The sequence below is a fragment of the Equus przewalskii genome, chromosome 10, assembly GCF_037783145.1.
Source record: "Equus przewalskii isolate Varuska chromosome 10, EquPr2, whole genome shotgun sequence".
Classification (NCBI taxonomy): Eukaryota; Metazoa; Chordata; class Mammalia; order Perissodactyla; family Equidae; genus Equus; species Equus przewalskii.
Window position 1 is genome coordinate 43394664 of NC_091840.1, and position 22796 is coordinate 43417459.

The window sequence follows — 22796 nt, forward strand, 5'->3', positions numbered from 1 at the left end:
GGTTACTTTCTAATTTTCCTCTTACACGCAGCTGTTTTAAATATCTTATTTTTTAATGTCTGGCTCTCAAAAGGGAAAAAAGCAAAAAATGAAGGGGGAGAAAAAAGGGAGTGAGTCCCTTAAATCCCTAGAAGTCATTTTAGCTGAAGGGAAAGGGGCTTGCAACAATGGGGAGAAGTGCAACAATGGCTACCTGCCTCTTTGTCTACTCCTCTGTGATCAGAAGCAGCAATCAGCTATCAGAGCAAAGAGTCCTGGTATCCAGAGGATAGGGTCCTTTTTGCCCACCCTGCCTTTCACAAGCTGTGTGCAAGCTGCTCCAGGAACATGAACACAGTTGCCCGCCATGTAGATGAGGGTGGGGGATGGCTAGCTGCTAAGAGCTGAAATTGACCACAATATACACTCCAAGACTTCCCCTAGCAGTTGCAAGCCTTCAACAGACTCCAGATTTCCGTTATAGTTACATCAGACAGATTCTGCCAGTGCAGTTGTTGTCTGGGTGGGGAGACAGATTCCTGGTGCTTCCTACTTCACTACCTTCCCAGAATCCTCTGCCAGCAGTTATAGGTACTTGACTTTTTAATAGTCTTTTGGATTTTATAAAATAAGACAACAATTTTTCCAAAACTTACTTTGGCAAAGTCAAGAATTGAGGGACATTTACTTTACTCTTTTGTTTGTTTGTATCATGAAGAATAACATCTGGGGAGAAAAAGAGCCTTTTTTAAAAGTGTGCACTTACCAATTTAAAGTGGAAGAACTCAAGAGGATGAGAGGATAGTTCACCACACCCCCTGGTGGCCATACCCAAATGTTTATAAACAGATTCTAGTTCTCTGGATCAGAAGAGTAACCTACAGGGTGGCTGGTTTCAGAAGGGCCAACAGCAAAAGACGTATAGCTTCACTGTGATCAGTTAGAACTAGTTTTTAATACATGGAAAGCTCTACTTTTGTAAATCCATCCATCAATCAATAAATCACACACATACACAAATATTCTGTTATAAGCTCAATAAATATTAGGTTTCTCTATGAAACAATGTCATCATTCTATTTCTTAAAACAGAAAAGTGAGGTGATGGGGTATCTTACCATCAATTGCTTAGAAAAAAAAATTCCTTGTACCGTATTTTCAACCTTTCTGTAAGTATGAGATTGTTTCAAAATTGGAAAAAAAAAAAAAATGGGGCTGGCCCCGTGGCCAAGTGGTTAAGTTTGCGCACTCCGCTTCAGCGGCCCAGGGTTTCATCAGTTCGAATCCTGGGTGTGGACATGCACTGCTCATTAGGCAATGCTGAGGTGGCAGCCCACGTGCCACAACTAGAAGGACCCACAACTAAATATACAACTATGTACTGGGGAGATTTGGGGAGAAAAAGCAAAAAAAAAAAGAAGAAGATGATTGGCAACAGTTGTTAGCTCAGTTGCCAATCTTTAAAAAGATAAATAAAAATTTAAAAAGATAAAAAATATGAGGATTAAATTATCAGCTCATACTTAGAACAGACTTTTCCTCTTTTCTACCTTGTTTCTCTTGTTTTTACTTAAGTACAGATCCTCCTTGCCTTACGATGAGGTTACATCCCAATAAACCCATCGTAAATTGAAAATGCATTGGGTAAGAAGTTGAACAAGATCTAGTTTTCAAAGATTTTTTAAAGTGGTAGACACCTTTACACACACACACACACAATGTCTTTTCACAAGATGATTTAAGTGTGTTGGAGCATGTATTTCAAAAGTAAAAAAAGAAAAAAACCTGAAACAGTCCATTACAATGTAGACATATTCACCCTTCAGGAAATCTTTGAAGTAAGGTGAATCCTACAGCTGACGTCATATCAGAGTTGTGCAATTCAATAATAATACTGAACTTCCATGCTGGAACCCACCATCAGAAGTCAAACCATTGTGAGGTGGGGACCGTCTGTACAACACTCTTACTCTGTAGGTTAACATATTCTTTAACTAGAACACATACTGAGGTAGATGTCCATCTGTCCTCTTTTCACAGGCAAAAAATGGGCAATGTAGTACATTTATTGTCATTATGATATTTAAATCCATACAAAAGTTATTTCACCAAATAGGCTGTAATTAAATGAAGTCATATCACAAAAGTAAAAAACAGAGCAAATACAAGATAAAGAAAACTTGATGAGGTACCAGAGACAGAGATCTGGAGGAAAGATCTGGCTACAAAGTGACTCAATTAGTAACACAGTGCCATTGTCTTACACAAAGACATGCCCTAATTCTATGTTTTCTTTCAACTGTCTTCAAGCTGTCTCCACTGGACTAGTACCTTGTTCCACATGTTCAAAGGCGAATTCCTCACACAAGTTCTCTTTTTCAATTACATCATTTCTAGTAAAGGTATCAACATTCTTCTATTCTCATTTATTCATTCAATAAGCACTTACTGAGTACCAATGACATGCTAATTGCTGTGGATACTAACAAAAAAGACATGGTCCCTGTCCTCATGCTGCTGTCAGGCTGGGAGGTGATTGCCCACCTCTAGCCATTTGCATGCAACAGTTTCCTAGATAGTTTTCCTGCCTCCTCTCCTACTGTGTAACACTGCCAGACTCTTCTGGTAGTCATGTCATTTTTCTAGACCAAGGTCTATCAAATCAAAACTCTTCTGCTTTTCAGATACAGACAATTACCTTCTTATCGTCCCTGAAACACTTTAGCACTACTTCCAGACTTCTGAGCATATCTTCCACTCTCCCCATCCTCCTATATTTGGAATGCTTTTCTTCTCTTCTCTTAAATCCCGTTTGTTCAACACCCTGCTCTTCCAAGAGACTTTTTGAGATTCCTCTGGCCCACAATGCTCTCTCCACCCTATCCGCTGCAAACCTTGTTTTCATCACTAGGTTTGAAGTACACTGGGGAAAATATCATGTTTTCAAAGGTGAAGAACTTTTTCAGTAGATGGTAATTCTTTAGGTCTATGAAAGACTAAAGAGGAAGAAACTAAGCTTAAAAACTGGACAGGTTTTAGGCCAAACACAAAAAATAACTTCATGTTGAGTAATTAAAAATGCTGGTGATAAGTGTTGTATGTGTTGCTTGAGTTGATGGGGAAAAACATAGAAATTTTCCTGAATGGCTTAAGCATTCACTTGTTTAAAAAAAAAAAAAAAAAGGACAATTTATTGCAGATCTTTGAAACTATATTATTATACAATACTGTAAATTGCTGACGCCAAAGACAATTCCTAAAGCTCATTCCTTTTCCCTTTACTTTATACAATTCTTAGCTTCGAGTTGGTATATACAGGAATGGAAGAATTCTACTATAATTTAAATATTTATTTTTAAAATTTAGATCTAAAGTACTTTGTTTCCTACCACAACTACTTACCTTAAAAAAGATGTCTCGGGATTGCAAAGATTTCAGTGGTATATTTCTTTTGTTAATTTTTATTACCATCCTAATTTTACTAGGTTGACTCATATGAGATAGCTGTTTATATGTCAAAATGATTGAATATTGGCATGTCATATGGTTTAGTTTTATAATTACCTTCCTGGCTGTTCCCCAGCCAGCAGAGTGGGTCATCACACAAGAAGAAAAGCTACGAGTTCATAAATATGCAAAAGAGAGACTGGCATTGAATTTCATCCATTTACTTTTTACCAAAAAGCTAATAATACACAATCTAATTTTTAGTTCTGCAATCATGTTATCATTTTATGCCCAACTTCTGAGAAAGATAAAGTGTTGCCAGAATTTAAATGTCACAAAAAGGGGCCAGTGTGGCATGAATACATTGTTTTTTAATGGTAGTAAAATACATATAACATAAAATTTGTCATCTTACCCATTTTTAAGTGTACAGTAGCATTAAGTACATTCACATTGTTGTGCAACTATCACCACCATCCATCTCTAGAACTTTTTTCTCTTTCAAAATTCAAACTGTGTACCCGTTAAACAGTAACTCCCCATTCTCCCTGTCCCCAGCCCCTGGCAACCAACATTCTACTTTCCATCTCTGAGAATTCGACTACTGTAGATACACCTCATATACGTGGAATCTCCTTTTTAAGGCTGAATGATGTTTCATTGCATGTATATACGACATTTTGATTATCCCTTCATCTGTCAGTGGACACTTGGGTTGCTTCCACCCTTTGGCTATTGTGAATAATGTTGCTATGAACATGGGTGTACAAATTTCTCAAGACCCTGGTTTTAATTCTTTAATTCCAGAAGTGGAATTGCTGGATCATATGGTAATTCCAATTTTAATTTTTTGAGGACTAGCTATACTGTACCATTTTGCATTCCCACCAACAGGTATAAAGGTTTCAATTTCTTCACATCTTCACCGACACTTGTTATTTTCTGGTTTTTTTGGATAGTGGCCATCCTAATGAGTGTGAGATGGTATCTCACTGTAGTTTTGACTTGCATTTCCCTAATGATTAGTGATGTTGAGCATCTCTTCATGTGCTTTTGGCCATTTGTATATCTTCTTTGGAGAAATGTCTATTCAAGTACTTTGCCTGTTTTTTAATTGAGTTATGCAATGGATAATTTTATGCATCAATCTGACTGAGCTATAGGGTGCCCAGAAATTTGGTTAAACATAATTCTGGGTGTGTCTCTGAGGGTGTTTCTGCATGAAATCAACATTTCAATCAGCAGAATGAGTAAAGCAGATTGCCCTCCCCAGTGTGAGTGGGCTTCACCATTCTATTGAAAACCTGAATAGAATGGGCTGACTAAGGAAGAATTTGCTCTCTCTGCCTGACTGTCTTTGAGCTAGGGCATCAGTCTTCTGGCTTCAGACTCAGACTGGAAGTTAACACCATCAGTTCTTCTGGGTCTCCAACTTGAAGATCTTGGGACTTCAGCTTCCATAATTACGTGAGCCAATTCCTTATAATAAATACACAGATCTATATATTTCCTGTTAATTTTGTTTTTCCAGAAAACTCTGATTAATACAGATTTTGGTACTGAGAAGTGGGGTGCTGCTATAATGAATACCTATAAATGTGGAAGCAACTTTGGAACTGGATAATGGGTGGAGGCTGGAAGAGTTTTGTGGTGCATGCTAGAAAAAGCTAAGATTATCACGAAAGAAGTATTAAAGGAGATTCTGGTGAGAGCTCAGAAAGAAAAGAGGAGAGCTGGAAAGAAAGCCCTTCATCTTCTTAGAGAATACATAATAATCATGAACAGAATGTTGGTAGAAATATGGGTGGTAAAGGCTATTCTGATGATGTCTCAGACGGAAATGAGGAACATGTTATTGGACAACAGAGAAAAGGCAACCTGCTATAAAGTAGCAAAGAACTTGGCTAAATTGTGTTCATGTTCTAGCGTCTTGTGGAAAGTAGAACTTGTGAGTGATGAAACTGGATATTTAGCTCAGAAGATTTCTAGTTTTGGACTTACTTGGGGCCTATCACCTTTTCGTTCTTCCTTATTTCTCCCTTTTGGAATGGGAATGTGTATCCTATGCCTGTCCTACCATTGTATTTTGAAGTGTATAACTTATCTGGTTTCACAGGTTCACAGCTGGAGAGGAATTTTGCCTCAAGTCTCACCCATATCTGATTTAGATGAGACTTTGGACTTTAGCCTTTGGAGTTGATGCTAGAACAAGTTAAGATTTTTGGGGCTGTTGGGATGGAATGAATATATTTGTATGTGAGAAGAACACGAATTCTGTGAGGCAAGGTGGAATGTTATGGATTGAATGTTTCTGTGCCCCACCCCACCAAATCCCTATGTTGAAGCCCTAATCCCCATTGTGATGGTATGTGGAGATGAAAGTCTTTGGGAGGTAATTAAGATTAGATGATGTCAGGAAGGTAAGGCTCCCCTGATAGGATTTGTGTCCATATAAGAATAGGAAGAGACCAGAGCACCATCTCTCTCACAGCCATGTAAGAAGGCAGCTGTCTGCAACACAGAAAGAGGCCTCTCACCAGGAACTGAATCTACTAGCACACTGATCTTGGACTTCCCAGCCTCCAGAACTATGAGAAACAAATGCCCGTTGTTTAAGCCATTCATTCTATGGTATTTCGCTACAGGAACCCAAGCTGACTTAGACAGGTTGTTATTTGTTTTTTTGTTTTTGAGTTGTAAGAGCTCTTTATACATTAACCCCTTATCAGCTATATGATGTGCAAATATTTCTCCCATTCTGTGGGGTGCTTTTTTACTCTGTTGATTTTGTCATTTGATGCAGAGAAGTTTTAAATTTTGATGTAATTTATCTAGTTTTTGGTTATTGCTGCTGCCTGTGAACACTAGTTTTTAAAGGCATCATAATTTGGGCTAATTACATTAAAAGATTAGTCATACATCACTTACCAACGGTACACGTTCTGAGAAACGCATTGTTAGGTGATTTCATTGTGCAAATATCATAGCGTGTACTTACACAAACCCAGATGGTACAGCCTACTACATGCTATATGGTACTAATCTTATGGGACCACCGTTGCATATGCTGTCCATTGATGAGCAAAATATCATTATGTGGTACAGGACTGTACTTTTAACTTATGATTTTCCCAATAAATGGCACTTGGTTAAAATAAGAGTTTATTAATGCAACATCTATTTTATTACCTGGAACTGGCATTAGTTTTAATGATATGCTGTTTACTACTCAATTAACTACTATAAACTGCAATTGAACCCACAAACTGACAAGATGAGTTCAGGAATGCTCAATGAAAAGATGCTAACTCAATGCTGTTTTATTCTGTGTAAGTGATGGAGAACGTCAGAACAATCTGTAGCAGGCAAACACACAAAAATCAACCTCTTACACACCATCTAGACACAAGGGGCATCCCCTTGACACTTAAGAGAAGTTTCTTTGCTTTGAGGCAGACTAAAGCAACTAGATTTACAAATAGCCTAGGAAACACACAGAATGAAAGAAATTACAACAGCTAAGTAAATTTTGATTTTTTTTTTAAAGGGAGCTACTAGATTTTTCTTCATTTCTTATTTCTATAAATGATCCCTTTTTTGTGAATAGAAGCCTACAAAAACTCTCCGCCAGTCATATTAATGATTTATTGCCAACAATTTTAAAAACAGAAATCTTTATGGTTCTTAATGGCTTGACAATTCAGTGCTGTAATCAGAGAATAGACTTGTACTGCCTCATCGTTATATAATTTTTTGGAATAACAATTATCCCAGTAGACGTTAAGTCAATAGGTAAAGCTTGAAACTAACCCAGAGATCTTTAAATTTGGTCTACTGGAAAATTTAAGAATCCCTTGTAATCTTTTCTTATTCTAATGGGAATATCATTATGATGCCTCTGGTAAGCATTCAGCTAAAATTTCTTCTGGGTTTCTATCTCTTACCAAAAGACTGACACTTCACTGTCTCATCTTCCCTAAGAGACATGGAGGAACTAAGCTTTAAGCCAAAATTTTTGTGGTAACCAAGACAGGAAAAGTATCGCCAATAACCTCAGTGACTGATGAAAAGAAACTATTTTTATATTAAGTTGTAGTTAATAAGACTAAGATATACATCAACAAATACCTGATAATTCATCATTGAGGAAGCATACCCTCTAGCCAGCCTGTCCATAATGAGCATGCTTATTGTATCCTTTCTGTGGATCATCCAGAATGGCTCATGTGATTTGAGTTCAGAGGACATAAGTTTGGTAACATTTATATGACCATCTAGAACTTACCAGGACTGTTTCCTGTGAGAGGGAGTTGATTTAAAAAAAAAAACATTTAAAGGAGATAACAAATGTTATTATACACTTCCTAGATGTCTCTGATAATACTTTTCTTTTAATGGAGGCAAGTATTAGTATCCTTAAAACAACATGTCCACTATTCCACGAGAGGGAGGAAAAAAAGTTTCATCGTATTTTAAAGGATTGGGTAAGTTACTCAGTATATCCTTTATATTTAGGAAGTGAAATATTAACCAATCTGTAAGAATTGCCAAAATCTATCAAAACAAATGACAAAAATAAGTACAAAACTGAAGGCTGAGATGTTCTTCAGTTGATATTTTCCTAAAAGGTAAGGAAAATTTGTTTTTTATTACCTAAGATAGTTCTCGAGACGTGGGTCAAAATTGGGCCAATGTTGGCCTTTCTGCATTTTTTAAAAGCAATCTACCATGATGTATGTATGTGTACAACATAATGCAATCTACCATTTTAATCTCTCAGTCAGTAACTGGCTTCTTAAAGCAATCCCATTTTGAGAGACCATTTAAGCATGTGGGAGAGCCAGCATAAGCTAATCTGACAATACTGAGAAAGAATTAGAGAAAAGAACATTAACGCCAGAAATGCTATAGGACATAATGAACCAACATACCTCCTGGGCTGCGACCGGCATTCCTCCTCCCCACTGTCTGCCTCCTGTAGAGACACGAAAATGAGAAAAAATAACTTAAAACCTGAGGTCTCATATCACAATGTCAACAATGCAATTCTATCAAGCTTCACATGTAGGAATTTCTCATTCATACTGTACACTTGAACTAAATTCTCTTCATAAAAAGTGACCTTGACCAACCCAGGAGGTTTATATATATCAACAGAATTTATTCCAGGAGGAAACTTCAACAACAGTCTACAAACAAATTCCATTGATAACGAAGTGCTAATAATTAAAAGAATTACCTCCGAAAACCAACTGAAGATGCTATGTTACTGTCATGCTACTTCACATTCAAAATGAGTGGGCATTTGGACCACCACCACCAAACTCCTCGAGATGACCAAAGAACAGCTTAAACAACGAGCACCACCTCACCAAGTGCTCAGGATCAAATCACCATCACCATCAACATAATGGCTACTACTTACTGAGTATTTATCACATGCCAGGCACCTTGCTCAACACTTTAAGTACATCGTCTTATTTATTCCTTATAAACTCAGAAGGTTGATGGTACCATATTTTTCACTGATTCTAACATATGCACACAACTTGGGATAAATGTCTACAAATCAATGTGATTTAAAAAAGCACTGAATCATAGTTTAATTGCAATATTTATTTTTTCTTAGTGGCACATAAAATAATTGAGGGTGTTAGAAGTTATGGCAATTTAGATTCAATGAAATACGAATATTTTACAGATGAAGAAACTGAAATCCACAAAAAGGAAGGACGTAAGCTGCCAAAGGAAACTCATATGATGAAGCTAGATAAAACTGATAAAATATTGCCTCCCAATATGCTGAAAAAGCATATCATTTACTACTCCCTGGCCTAGGTTAGGAATCATTATACGTTAAGATATTACACAGATCTTCATGGAGACAGGAACACTGACATGAAGGAAAAATGAGAAAAGATGAGAGAATTAATGACACTGAGGTGCTTTTTCTTTAAATTTGCTCTCTGATATTTTATATTTGCTCTCTGGTCATTTTTGTCCTATTTGGCAAAACAAATAATAGGAGGAGAAAAATAATCTCAAACAGTATGTGTACTGTCCGCTGATGAGCCAGCTACACTTTCAAGTTTATGGAACCATCCTCATTCACCTCTACATCATTCTGTCTCCATTCCTGGGCAGCCACAGCCAGCTCTGTAACTTTTATTCCCATTTTATTGTCATTATTGATTTCAGGCATATCTATTATTTTCCACAAAGGGAAGGACACAGCAAAGACTCTACCTCCAGTGGGAGGACGGGTAAAGTGCCAGAGTGCATTACATTCTTTGCCTATGGAGAGATTTTAGGTAAGTACGCCCTTTAGGGACTCAAAAGAAATGTGTTAAAAGAAAAAGAATCTGATTGTCTCTAGAGTCAATAGTCAGAACTAGGAAAGTTTGCAAGAATGAAAATGAAAAGACTCAGATAAGCAAATGTAAATGTTACATTTTGTGGCTCAAGGGAATCATAATAAATAGAAACATTCCTGGAATCTTACTTAATAAATAGTGCTTCATTACTGTTATTATTGGTTAATAGTTCTCAACTTTTGATGCATTCTTCTCGTATTTTTTAATTGTATGAAAATTACATAATAAAACATATATTTAAAATATATGTAAGTTTTGAAGTACAACAATAACATGAACACCTGTGGACACCGCTCCACTTAAGAGCTACAAGAGGACCAACACCTTTGCATCTACATGTTTGCTTCTTCCCTGTCTCCCATTCCATCTTTCTCCCAAGATGTGACTACTCTCTTGAATTTTAAGTTTATAATTTTCTTGCTTTCACTCTATTATGACAAATTGGAAACATATAGAAAAGTTGAAAGATCTTATAGTGAACCCATATATCCACCATCTGGATTCTACCATTAATATTTTCTTTACCTGCTTTATCACATATCTATTCATCTCTCTGCCCACCCATCAAGCCATCTTATTTTTTGATGCATTTCAAAGTAGGTTAGAAATATCAGTACACTTGCCCTTAAATACATATAATTAATTACGCATTATAGTTCTTTAGTTCTTTTTCTCTTTTAAAGTAAAATTTATATACAGTGAAATGCACAAACTTTAAGTGCACTATTCAATGAGTTTTGATAAATGTACATATCTGTGTAACCCAAACTTCTATCAAATATCACCTCAGAAATTTTTCTCGTGCCCCTTGTCAGTTAATACCTCATACCACCCACTCCTGGAGCCAACCATTGTTCTGATTTTTCTTCCATTACATTTTTTTTCCCATCAAAAATTAGTACATACCATATGATTTCATTTATATGACTCCACTGCTCACATAAATGGGATCATACAGTATGTACTCTTTTGTGTGAGGCTCCCTTCACTCACCGTTATGTTTTTGAGATTCATCCATGTTGTTGCTTGTAACAGGAGAGCTAATTCCTTTTTATTTCTGAGTATTCCATTGTATGAATATATCACAGTTTGTTTACTCATCTCCTATTGATATATATGCCTGGGATGTTTGAGTTTTCGTCTATTATGTATAAAGCTGTTATATCACCATTGTTCTGTGTTTTTTCGGTAGACATATACTTTTTTTTTCTCTTGGGTAATGGAATAGATGCATGTGTAGTTTTATAGGAAATTTCCAGGGCTTTTTCCAAAGTGTTTGTACCACTTTACACTCTTATCAACAATGTATGAGAGTTGCAATGGAAGTCTAACTAGCACTTTTTTTCTTCAATGGTTATTGTTTTCTGTGTCCTCAGAAACTTTTGCCTACACTTTACTCACAAAGATATTCTACACATTTTCTTATAAAAGCTTTACGGTTTTATATATAAGGTCTATGATCCACCCTGAATAAATATTTGCATTTATTCAGGTATGAGGTAGAGGGGAAGGTTCATTTTTTCCCATACGGATACCCAGTTTTCAAGCAGTCTTTGTTGAAAAGACTTTCCTTTCCCCATTGGACTACTTTGCTCCTTTGTAAAAAATCAAATGACAGCTTAAGTGAGGTCTATTTCTGGGTTCTTTATTCTGTCCCATTGATCTACTTGTCAGTCTTTAGGCCAGTATCACACCATCTTGATCACTGTAGTTTATAGTAAGCTTTGAAGGAAATATAAATCTTCTAACTTGATTCTTCTTTTTCATCATTGCTTCATCTTCTAGTAAGACTTTTTGTCTTGAAATCTACTTTATCTGATATTAATATAGCCACTCCAGACTTAGGCTCACTGATTGCAAGGTCTATTTTTCAACCTCTTTATATTTTAAAGATGTCTTTTATAGACAGAATATAGCTTGCTTTATTTTATCCATTGACAATCTTTGCCTTTTCATTGTAATTTAATCTAATTATTGATACAGTTAGATTAGGGTCTATCACATTACTATCTATTTTCTGTTTGTTCCCTATATTTATTCCTCTATTCCTCCTTTTCTGCCTTCTTCTGTATTATTTGAATATTTTTTAGAATTTCATTTTAATTTACCTATTGGTTCTAAAAACCAAAAAAAATTTGCATTTTTTTTACTGCAGTGTTTTTTTAAAAACTACATTTATCTATATTCTTAAACAATACATTATTTAGTTTTGATCGCTTGAAGGCTTTAAAAACTATATTATATTGTATGTAGTCTTTCCAATATGCTTTTTAAAAACTAAGTATTATACTAAGAAGATTTATCCACTTATTACATATAGCTATAGTTCATTCATTTTTACTGGGGTAAAAGATTGCAGTATATGAATATATCAACGTTTATTCATTCTACTTAGAGAGACCAGACTGTTTTCAAGTTTTGGTGACATCAACCATGCTGCTATAAACATTCTTGTATATGTCTTTTGGTCTACATGCACAAGAGTATCAATAGGGTATATACCTAGGAGTGGAACTGCAGAGTCATAGAGTAAATAAAGGTTCAAATTTACAAGATAATGCCAAATTATCTTCCAAAGTGGTAGTGCTGATTTATACTCCCACCAGGAAGGAAAGAGAGTTTCAGTTGATCTAAATTCTAGCCAACACTTGGAATCATCAGATATTGTCATTTTTTGCCAATCTAGTTTATATCTTGTTAAGGTCTTAATTTGCTTTGCCTTGATTACTAATAAGGTTGAGCACCCTTTTATATTTTTATGGGCTATTACTACCTTCATACCCTTCCCCTCATACCTAAAATAAGCAGACCAAAAGAGGAATAATTCAAATTATTTTCAGCTCTTTGATAGATTTTTCTACCCATGAGAATTGTGATGAGAGTATGTGAAAAAGTAAAAAGCAAAAAACACCGTTAATTCTTCCTTAGAGGGCACAAACAGCCAAAACCAGTTACATCTACAGAGGTGAACTAACATTTATAGAGCATAGTAATGGGCCAAGTACTCTATATATGCTATTTTCTTTAATGTATACCACAACCCTATGGGACTTGATCAAGGTCACAAAGCCAATAAATTGTATAATCTGCATTTGAACTCAGGTCTATCTTTCTGCTATAACTAGCTCCCCCTAAACTAAGAATCTGACTTTGACACCTACATCCTAATATATGGGGGAGGGAAGAAGCTGCAAAAGAAAGTGTATCTTTTTTCATGGCTTATAATAAAATAATATCCTTTGTCATCTTTCTTCTATGACTTTCTACACTTTAAAATAGTGCCTAAGGAGTGGAAAATTCTTTTGGGACATACACACACACACAAAACAAAAACAAAAACAAAACAGGTCAGAGAATTGTTTCTAACACTAGATCCCCAAATGACTTTTTCTTTCTTTCTTAGGTTAACATTACAATAGTCAGGCCAATAAATGATTTGCTTCCCCTTCATCTTAGAAAAAGAAACAAAATTAAAAAAACCCCAACTCAGTATATCAAGGCATTGTAGGTCTTAGGTAAAATGGACTTAAAAAGAATGAAGAAAATGTTCAATTATGTTTAGTTCAATAGAATTCATTGCCCAAAATGCAAAAATACAACACTGCTTATGCAAAAAGAGTAACTATCAGGTAATACAGTTATCTTGAATAGTGGCATTTAGGTGGTAGCTAAAGGTGGAATGCTTACCATGCTATTCTGACAGGTGCATACACCAGGTATAACCACCTACCATGTCAAGTAACTTTACACACCGGGAGTAAAAAAAAAACGCCAAATAGTTGATCTGCTCAGAACATTAGAAATTACCAAAAGTGTAGAGATAGCTCTTAGTTTCTTCTTAGTGAACAGAATAACTTCTGATGTGTAAGGAGGAGAACCAATCAATTAAATGACTAAATACACGTTTATTGGTCTTTTTATATTCTCAAGTCCTATTGTTAAATAGTTTTTATTTAAAGAGTATAATTACTTCTTGATGTTCTTAAGAAAAACTTTACCTATAAACAATATGATGTGAGATTCTAAATGTGCATTTAATTTTAGAGTATTCAGGAACCATTAGGAATGAACTGAAAGATTAATGCATTCTTATTAATCTACTTAATACCTAGGCATAATTTACTTAGGTTGCTAAGTAAAAGATGTTTGGAAAAATGTAAGCACCCAAGTCATATTTGCTGAAAATCAGAAGACAGAAATGCTGCCAGCCTTGAAAAACACTGGGCTAGACAGGTGTTAAACAATATTTTCCCAAATCTTAATGTTCAAGATTCCTTATACTTTCCATATGCTCCAATCCAAGTAAACTCATTCATTATTCTTCAAAGGTACCTATTAACTTCCTTTGTCCATGCTATTTCATCAACCTGGAAGGCCTCTCTCCTCTCTCCAACATCCTTCCCCACCTTTTCAAAGCTGGTTTCAAAAGCCATTAGCTCATGACATTTCTTTTATCACCTGACAGGCCGTCTGTCTCCCTCCAAACCTGACAGTTACTATGCATCTTTCTTGTGGTACGACCCAGTTCTGTTTCTGGGTTACAACTGGGAGCTCTCACTGGACGTCTTTTGTCTACAATGCTTATTCTACTTTAAAAATTTATTTAATATGTGCAACTTAACTTACCCACTTGTGATAATTTCAGAGTTGCTATACTGTCTTTTCTATCACCAGAGATCCAACTCCTTGAGAATACTTCGTTTTAAAAAGCAACAAGTCGGGGCCAGCCCGGTGGCGCAGCAGTTAAGTTCGCACATTCTGCTTCCAGGCAGCCCGGGGTTCCCCGGTTTAGATCCCGGGTGCGGACATGGCACCGCTTGGCAAAAGCCATGCTGTGGTAGGCATCCCACATATAAAGTAGAGGAAGATGGGCATGGATGTTAGCTCAGGGCCAGTCTTCCTCAGCAAAAAGAGGAGGATTGGCAGTAGTTAGCTCAGGGCTAATCTTCCTCAAAAAAAATAAAAAATAAAAAAATAAAAAAGCAAGCAAGCAAGCAAGCAAGCAACAAGTCTTACTGTGTTCTGAACCCATCACGTCTGACAAGCATACAATATGGAAACTTCATAAGTCACTGGTTCTTAACTCTGTCTCCCTTCGGAACTTTTTTAGTAACAAAAATCTCTGAGCCTCATGCCTACAGATTTTGATTCCCCAGCTCTGAGGGGGGGCCAATGCTGTGCTGGAGCTGGTTAGTACAGGCTCATGAGAGCCAATTGTTAGATTTTTGGAAGTCTTGTGAGACTCACATTGGTAGTTTAAAAATGGCCATGATAGGAGTATTTACCAGGGAAATCAGCAAATGCTATAAATCAGCCCCTACACAAAGAACAGGTTTTTAAACATTTGCCTGTACACCACGAGGTGTGGGGCCCAAGAATCTGTACATTTAAAAAGCTCCATAGGGCTGGTCCTGTGGCCGAGTTGTTAAGTTCACACACTCTGCTTTGGGGGCCTGGGATTTCGCCGGTTTGGATCCTGGGTGCAGACCTAGCACAGCTCATCAAGCCACAGTGAGGTGGTGTCCCACATAGCAGAGCCAGAAGGACCTATAACTAGAATATACAACTATGTACTGGGGGCTTTGGCGGGGAAGAAGAAGAAGAAAAGAAGATTGGCAGCAGATGTTAGCTCAGGTGCCAATCTTTAAAAAAAAAAAATAAAAAAGACAAAAAGGGAGTAAAAGAAAGATTCCATTAAAAAAAATTAAAAGCTCCATAGATAACTGACAAGCATTTAAGATTGAAAACTTTTGTCTTAAAGATCTGGAAAAACACGAAAAAACCCAGGGTACACATAGCTACTACTCCCTCATAACTGTGCTAGGTACCAAGGAGATCAGTAATGATGGGAACTTCAGCTCTTCAAAAAGACCTACTGTCTCCCTTCCTAGACTGTAAGCTGGGTAAGGGCAGGACTATGTTTGTATAGTGGCAGCCATACAGAAGATGCTCAGCATATATTAGATGAATTAATAAATAGTGTCCAAGGTATCATAACCAATAAGTGTCAAAACTAGAAATAAACCTTTGGCTAATTTCAATATATCATGCACCTCGTCTCCATTAAATTATTGGTCATAGCCTTGGTTTGTCAATCCAAGACGAGTGCTTAAATATGGGGTGGAGAGCAAGCAGCATCCATCATAAGATAATAAGAAGACTCTGCCTCTGTGCCACTCCCTCCATAATTTAAAATCTTTTCATGACTATTATCTCATTTGAACTGCCCTGGGATAAACGCTGCACAGGTATGATTAGAGACTTATTTTTCAGTTGAAGAAACTGCTTCATAAAAGTGAGATGATTTGCTCAATGTAACCTAGGAGGAAGCAGCAGAGTCAGGACAGTGTCTGGTAAGGTCAAATATACCTTCTGCCAGAAAAAGCTGCTCCTCTTGCATTAAAGGAATACTCCAGGTACCCTGATAGGGGCCTGACCCTAAGACCTTGTCTTTGAGTTATCTCCCTGTCCAGATTCTGTTCCCTTCTACTCAAGTGAAACTCCACATTCCACTCTCTGAAGACCCCACACTTGGTCCATTTTCTTCATGTAGCCTGAGCCCTCAGTATAGACATATGGTCTTATGTTCAGCCAGGACATAGTGGTATAACTGTACTAATTGTGTAAACATTGAAATACTCCCATACTGAATGGGTAAATAGTGGCTGCCTGTAGCCCCTCTGAATGTTTCACGATCCAGTGACAAACAGGTTAATGCCTGGCACAGCAGACGACTTCCAGGTCTTGCTCCTGTCTATTCTGACTGGTTAATAGCTGTTCCATACTAGTTGCTAAATATTTTGAATATCACCTCTACCTATAGCAAAATCTTTTCTGTTCTCTAAAACTCTTGACTCTGATCTCATCTTCACCTTGGAGATAGTACCTGTATCATCTGTTCTCTTCTTTGTGTGTCCTACTAGCTATACCCCAATTGCTCTGCCTGGCTTCTGGTTTTAGTGCCAGTCTTCTGCTACATGCCTCCACAGAGAATTTAAACTACAAAAGTCACTGACAACATCTAGGGGAGGCTAAATAAAATGTGCTTACCTTTCTCTCAATATTAAACATTTGAGGGGCTGGCCTGGTGGCATAGTGGTTAAGTTTGGCGCACTGTGCTTCAGTGGCCCAGGTTTGCGGGTTCGGATCCACAGCACTGACCTACACTGCTCATCAAGCCATGCTGTGGCAGCAACCCACATACAAAATAGAGGAAAGATGGGCACAGACGTTAGCTCAGGGCCACTCTTCCTCAAGCAAAAAGAGGAAGATTGGCAACAGGTGTTAGCTCAGGATGAATCTTCCTCACACACACACACACACACACACACACGCACACACATTAAACATTTGAATTGTTTATGGATACAAAGAATTAGACTATGATCAACCAAACTTACAACTTGAAACATTATTCAGAAATAAGGCCGAAGAACACATGCAGAAGGGTAATGAAGCAACAATGACTGCTTACCAAATATTACTAAACCAGCAGGGTGATTTTTTTGAAATTTTCCAGTCATTTTCAAACTAAGGAGTTGACAGATACAGTTAATGACTGACCAAAAAGAAATTAGAATATTTAAGAGATAGATATACTGCTGACAGGTTTGATTAGAGGGAAATGCACTGCTATTTTGTTAACATTAAAATTTAAATCTAGAAAATTAGCTTTTCAGCCATCAACAGGGGAAAAGATAGTCAAGATACTGGATATATTTGAATGGCAAACAAGTAATCAACATATTCACTAAGAGCTGCTGTCCACAGGGGACACAAAAAATATGAGACAGTACATACTCAAGGAGTTTGTCTGCCTGAAGGGATAAGGCTGTCACATTTGAAAAGTTGTTCCAACAAGTAAAGGGTAAATGAATGGCACAGGAAGTACATTTCACAGGAGTCCAAAAGAGAGCTATCACTATGGGTACAGTGTTCATAGAAACAAATGAGCTTTGAGTCCGACCTTGAAGGAAGAGGAAGATCTGAAGAGGCAGAGACACTGGCAGGGCATTTGAGACATGCATAAAAGGAAAGAACAAAAGGAATACATTTGACACATTGGGTGGAGGGTGGGCTCTAAAGGTAAGTCACAGAGGGCAGGGGTCTAGACCCGATCCTATGGGGAAGCCAGGGAAATTATTTATTAGCATCTAAGAAAATGTAGTAAAATTATAAATATGTTGCTTTGGTCATAATAAAAAATTCTTTAAGAAAGTAGAGACTAAAATTTGGAAGCCAATCAAGAAAAATTAGGTACTTTTCCTAAAGCCAGAAAGACACTGGTTAATTTAACCACAGATTTCCACTAGAGGGCAGACAAGTCAAAGCTTCACTGAGGTTGAACTGCAGAAACAGTTCATCCACAGAAAATACTTAAGAGCAAACATCATGTTATTTAAAAGGACCATTTTCAGTGCCTTCAACCTTGGACAGAGCCTTTAGCTAGCAGAAAAATCTTTCACAGAATAGTACAAAACACTTCTTATTTGCAAAATGGACCAGTGGAAAAGTTATACTTTGGAAATCCAGCTTAGCTGACAGGCACATGGGCAAACATACCTGGAGTGCCAACAGCAGCACTCATCACTGGCTCCCTTACCTCAGTCTTCCCCACCCGTCTCAGGCACATCCTAACCACCACTCAAGTCAACGCCTAACAATGTGTATACTATCTGGACCATGATTTCAATCTAGGTTCTCCTTTTGGTTAACTGGGGAAGTGCCTGGTCTTAAGGACTCATATCCCTTTAAAGTCAGAGTAAGGTGAGGCCACCGGACAGAGGTGCTTCTAAGTGTTCTAAGCAGGCTGAGGAGCAGTCATATGGGGGTGTTGGTGGGAGTCCTCACGTCTCCCTAACTAGGACACAGCATGAATATTAACATCTAAATAAAAGGGTTGAGAATTTCATCAAACTTTTTAGATGCTAAGGCTAGATTTTGCAAAGTACCATAAACACTTCTTCTGTTTTGATCTCTTGCAAAATGTCTGTCATTAAAGATGCAAGAGCAATCATTTAGTAGGTTGACTTTCTGTCATTAGCTGGAAGTAGCCTTCCTTTACTCTAGACCAATGCTAGTATCACAAGCACTTTCTTAGTCTTTGGAAAATGACAATTAGTTTCTTAGAAAATGACAACATTTAGTTTCAGATATTAGGTACTTCAACTGCAAGTGAATTTTGCTATACTGAAATTCTTGTAGTATCTCTAACAAGCTAGGCCATCTTGTCTCTTAGACTTTGCTATATTGTTTCCTCTGCCTAGAATACACTTCATTCCCCTCTTTGCTTGCCTACTTTTCCCTTTCTCCAGTGGCCTTCCTTGATGGCTCTGAGACTGAGTTCCACGCCGTTTCCAAGCGCAATCATACAGTTCTCTAGTGTAGCATTTCTAACACTGTCTGTTTACTTGTTGGTTTCCACATTATAAGCTTGAAGGCAGAACTGTATCTTAATCACTGCTACATCCCCAGCATCCAGCAATGCTCAATAAATATTTATTGAATGAATGACTAACGTAAAAGAAAGGCCTAGTATAGTGGAACAGATTCTTCAACCAAGGTGTCCCATTTCCTATAATGTTGTAGATTCAGTCTTCAAACATTATTTACTATACAAAATTTAAATACAAAAATGTAGTAATAGGGGCCGGCCCAGTGGCTGAGTGGTTAAGTTCGTGCTCTTCTTAGGTGGCCCAGGGTTTCGCTGGTTCAAATCCTGGGCACCAACATGGCACCACCCATCAAGCCACGCTGAGGCCGTGTCCCACATGCCACAACTAGAAGGACCCGCAACTAAAAATACACAACTATGTACTGGGGGGTTTTGGGGAGAAAAAGGAAAAATAAAATCTTTAACAGAAAATGATTCCTAGCACAAGAATATTCATAGCCGTACCAATCCCACATTTTCATATAGTCAATCATTTTAGACACTTGTACAACACCATTCTGATAGAAACAAGGATGAATGGGGCAATGTTGTCAGTAATAGTCATAAATTAGTGAAGTAAATCATCCTCCTCTTCTTTTAGGAGTGGGTTCTATTTATTTTATTTTAGATTGTCATATCTAGAAATCTTCTTTATAGTTTCTCTTTTTTTAACTTGAATATTTAAATAAGTTTTCTTTAAAAACAGCTCATTAATTCACCTGTAATTTGTTGTGGTGTGTTGTTTAAGAGAGAGCAATATAACTTTATTTTTTCTCCAAATATCAGTTACTTCAGCACTATTTTGGTTATTGATCCATTTCCCCCCACTGACTTAAAATCCTACCTTAACCATACATTAAATATTTTCATGTATGTGGGTCTATTTCTGGGCTTTCTAGTCTGCTACATTGATCTATTTCTTTCTTGTAGTGGCACCACATCATTAATTGTTATGGCTTACAATAGTTTCAATATCTCACTGTAAATATCTCATCTTTTTAATTTTTAAAAGCGAGTATCCAATTTTACCCATTTATTCTTCCAAATAAACTTTAGAATAGCTTTGTTAGGTCTCCCCCACCCTAAAAATCCCTTTAGAATTTTGGCTGAATTGCATTAAATTTTGGAAATTAACTTGGGAAGAAATTATCTTTTTCAACACTGATTTCTCCCATTCAGGCACATAGATTGTGTCACCATTTACATAAGTTTTCTCTTTTGCCTTCAATAGAATATTATAGTTTTAAAAGAATTTCAGTCCCGTGATTTGTTACATGTATGTCTACATATTTTATTGTTGTTATTATACATGAGATTTTTTACATTATATTTTGAACTGGTTATTGCTAGCAATATAGAAAAGCTATCCATTTAGATACTTATAAATTATACATATTTATAAATTCTAGTTTATTAAAGTTTTTATAATTTTTTATTTGATAAGCATCACTGTCTTCAAAGTGTAAAAATGTAAGAAGTTCTTAATTAAAATAAGGTAAACAAGTGTTTCCATTCACAAAGAAGATAGAAATACTTATAAAATGGAATGTAAAGTAAATAATTTAACATAAGTTTCACAACCTAATTCTCTAAGGATATGCATAATCTCAAGTATAAAATACCAAAAAAGTTTTATTTTCCATTGAGACTATTTTAATTTACATATATATGTATTTATGGTTTTTTAAATAAAAAAAGGAAACTGCATATATCTAACACAAGAACTGTTGTCCGAGAGGGAGTGGTAATACCTATGTCCAACCTTTGCAGAAAATAAAAGGACAGAAAGGCTCACTAAACTGTGAGCTTTTTGAAGGCAGAGACTGTGTCTTGTCTTTATAACCCAGTACCCGGCACACAGTATCTGTTCTTTTTTTGTTAAATATCTTTAGTGAGATATAATTCACATACCATACAACTCACCTATTTACTTTTTAATATCTTCACATGGTTGAATATGTGTACTTAAGTATGTAGTCATGCATTTTAAAACCATGCCATATATTCACAAATAAGTGTATACATAGAGTGGTAGAGAGGGAGGGAAAACGTAAATAGAATAAAATCAATTTTAAGTCTAGTGACGAACTGACAAAATATTTTCACCATGTATAAAACAATGGATTAATAGTCCCAATAAAGAAAGAATGCCAATGAATCAATAACAAAAGGCAAACACCTCAACAGAAAAATGGGCAAAGACTAGGAGCAGATAATTTGCAAGAGATAGAAATGGGCTGTAAAGGAAGTAAAAATATGGTAGCTTGGAATTAAAAAAATAAAAATTCAAATAAAGATGCTGCACCATATTTTCTATATTAAATTATTTAAGATAAAACAAATAATATGTGCACTACTGTCAAAGGATCAGGAAAACGGGCGATCTTTCTGGAAATCTGTATCAAGAGCTTTAGAAATGGTCATATTTTGACCTTATAATTTCATGTCTAGAAACGTATTCTAGTAAAAAAAAGAAAATCAGCAATATTCCCAAAGGTTATGTATAAGAATACAAACTGTAGACTATTCATAGTAGCAAACAAGCTGTAAGTCACCTTAAGGTACAAAGGCAGAGAAGTTGAGTAAATTAAGAAACTGCTACATAATAGAATTTTATTAAGCCATTAGTTTACATTGTCTATTTAAAATGAGAACATGATCAGAGTATGATGATTAGTGAAAAAAAAAGCAAGTTTCTAATGGGATGTGGATTATAAGCAACTACTTTCTTCTTTATGATCATCCATATTTTCTAAACTTTCTACAATGGTCATGTATTATATTCAGAAAAAACTTTTAAAATGTAGAGTAGGGACATGAGAGAAATGTACAGATTCCTGTTCATTTTCTTTTCTTAATTAGATATCTTTTGAGATATTAGGTAGAAGATTACACGTATCATCTAACCAATGTTTTAAAAAAGACACAATTAATAAGTTGGAAGATCATCAAGGGAAGGCCTCTGCTGGCAGGTGGCTACCTGAATAAATGACACACTCCCTCTCTTCCCCTTTGAACAGCAGCTTCTAAACCCCTATAGCCATGAGAACTCAGCTCAAGTTCACAACTTTTTCTATCCTATTCAAAGTCCTTTTTCTCTAGAGCCATGCTTTTTAAACTGGGATACAAATACTCCAAGGTCATGCCTCAGTGTGGTAGGAATTATTAAAGCCAAAGGAAGAATATAAAGTAAATTCCAAGAGCGTCAATTTTACTTGATGGGAAGTAATATTTTTATAGTAACAGAGATACAGATATATAAATATTTGCATGAAATTTAATGTAAACGATAAAAATTCAAATAAACTTCAGCCTTGTAATAGGCTCCTTTGAACTCTATGTACCCAGACTTGCAGGGGTTCCCAGTTCACTCTTCTCTGCTGTTAGAGAAACTTCTGGAGGAAAGGTTTGAGGAGCACTTCAGAGGGCTGCTGTGTGTAACTTTAAAGTTAGGCCTGTGCCTAATATTGAACAATTAAGGTATAACAAATTCCGGGGGTTACGGTAGGTTAATAAACATGAACAGAACATCAGATGTTTACGACTCCTTGGTCTAACTCCCT

General features: G+C 36.4%; 1 protein-coding gene across 4 annotated transcripts in view; it reads right to left on the bottom strand.

Annotated features, from left to right (window-relative positions):
* Positions 1 to 22796, bottom strand: part of SSH2 (slingshot protein phosphatase 2) — a 241923-nt gene that overhangs the window by 135603 nt on the left and 83524 nt on the right. For all 4 annotated transcript variants that reach the window (XM_070562813.1, XM_070562810.1, XM_070562807.1 and 1 more), the window contains one exon: positions 8358 to 8401. In XM_070562813.1, coding sequence (XP_070418914.1) covers positions 8358 to 8401 — 44 coding nt within the window. The remainder of the gene's footprint in view (positions 1 to 8357; positions 8402 to 22796) is intronic.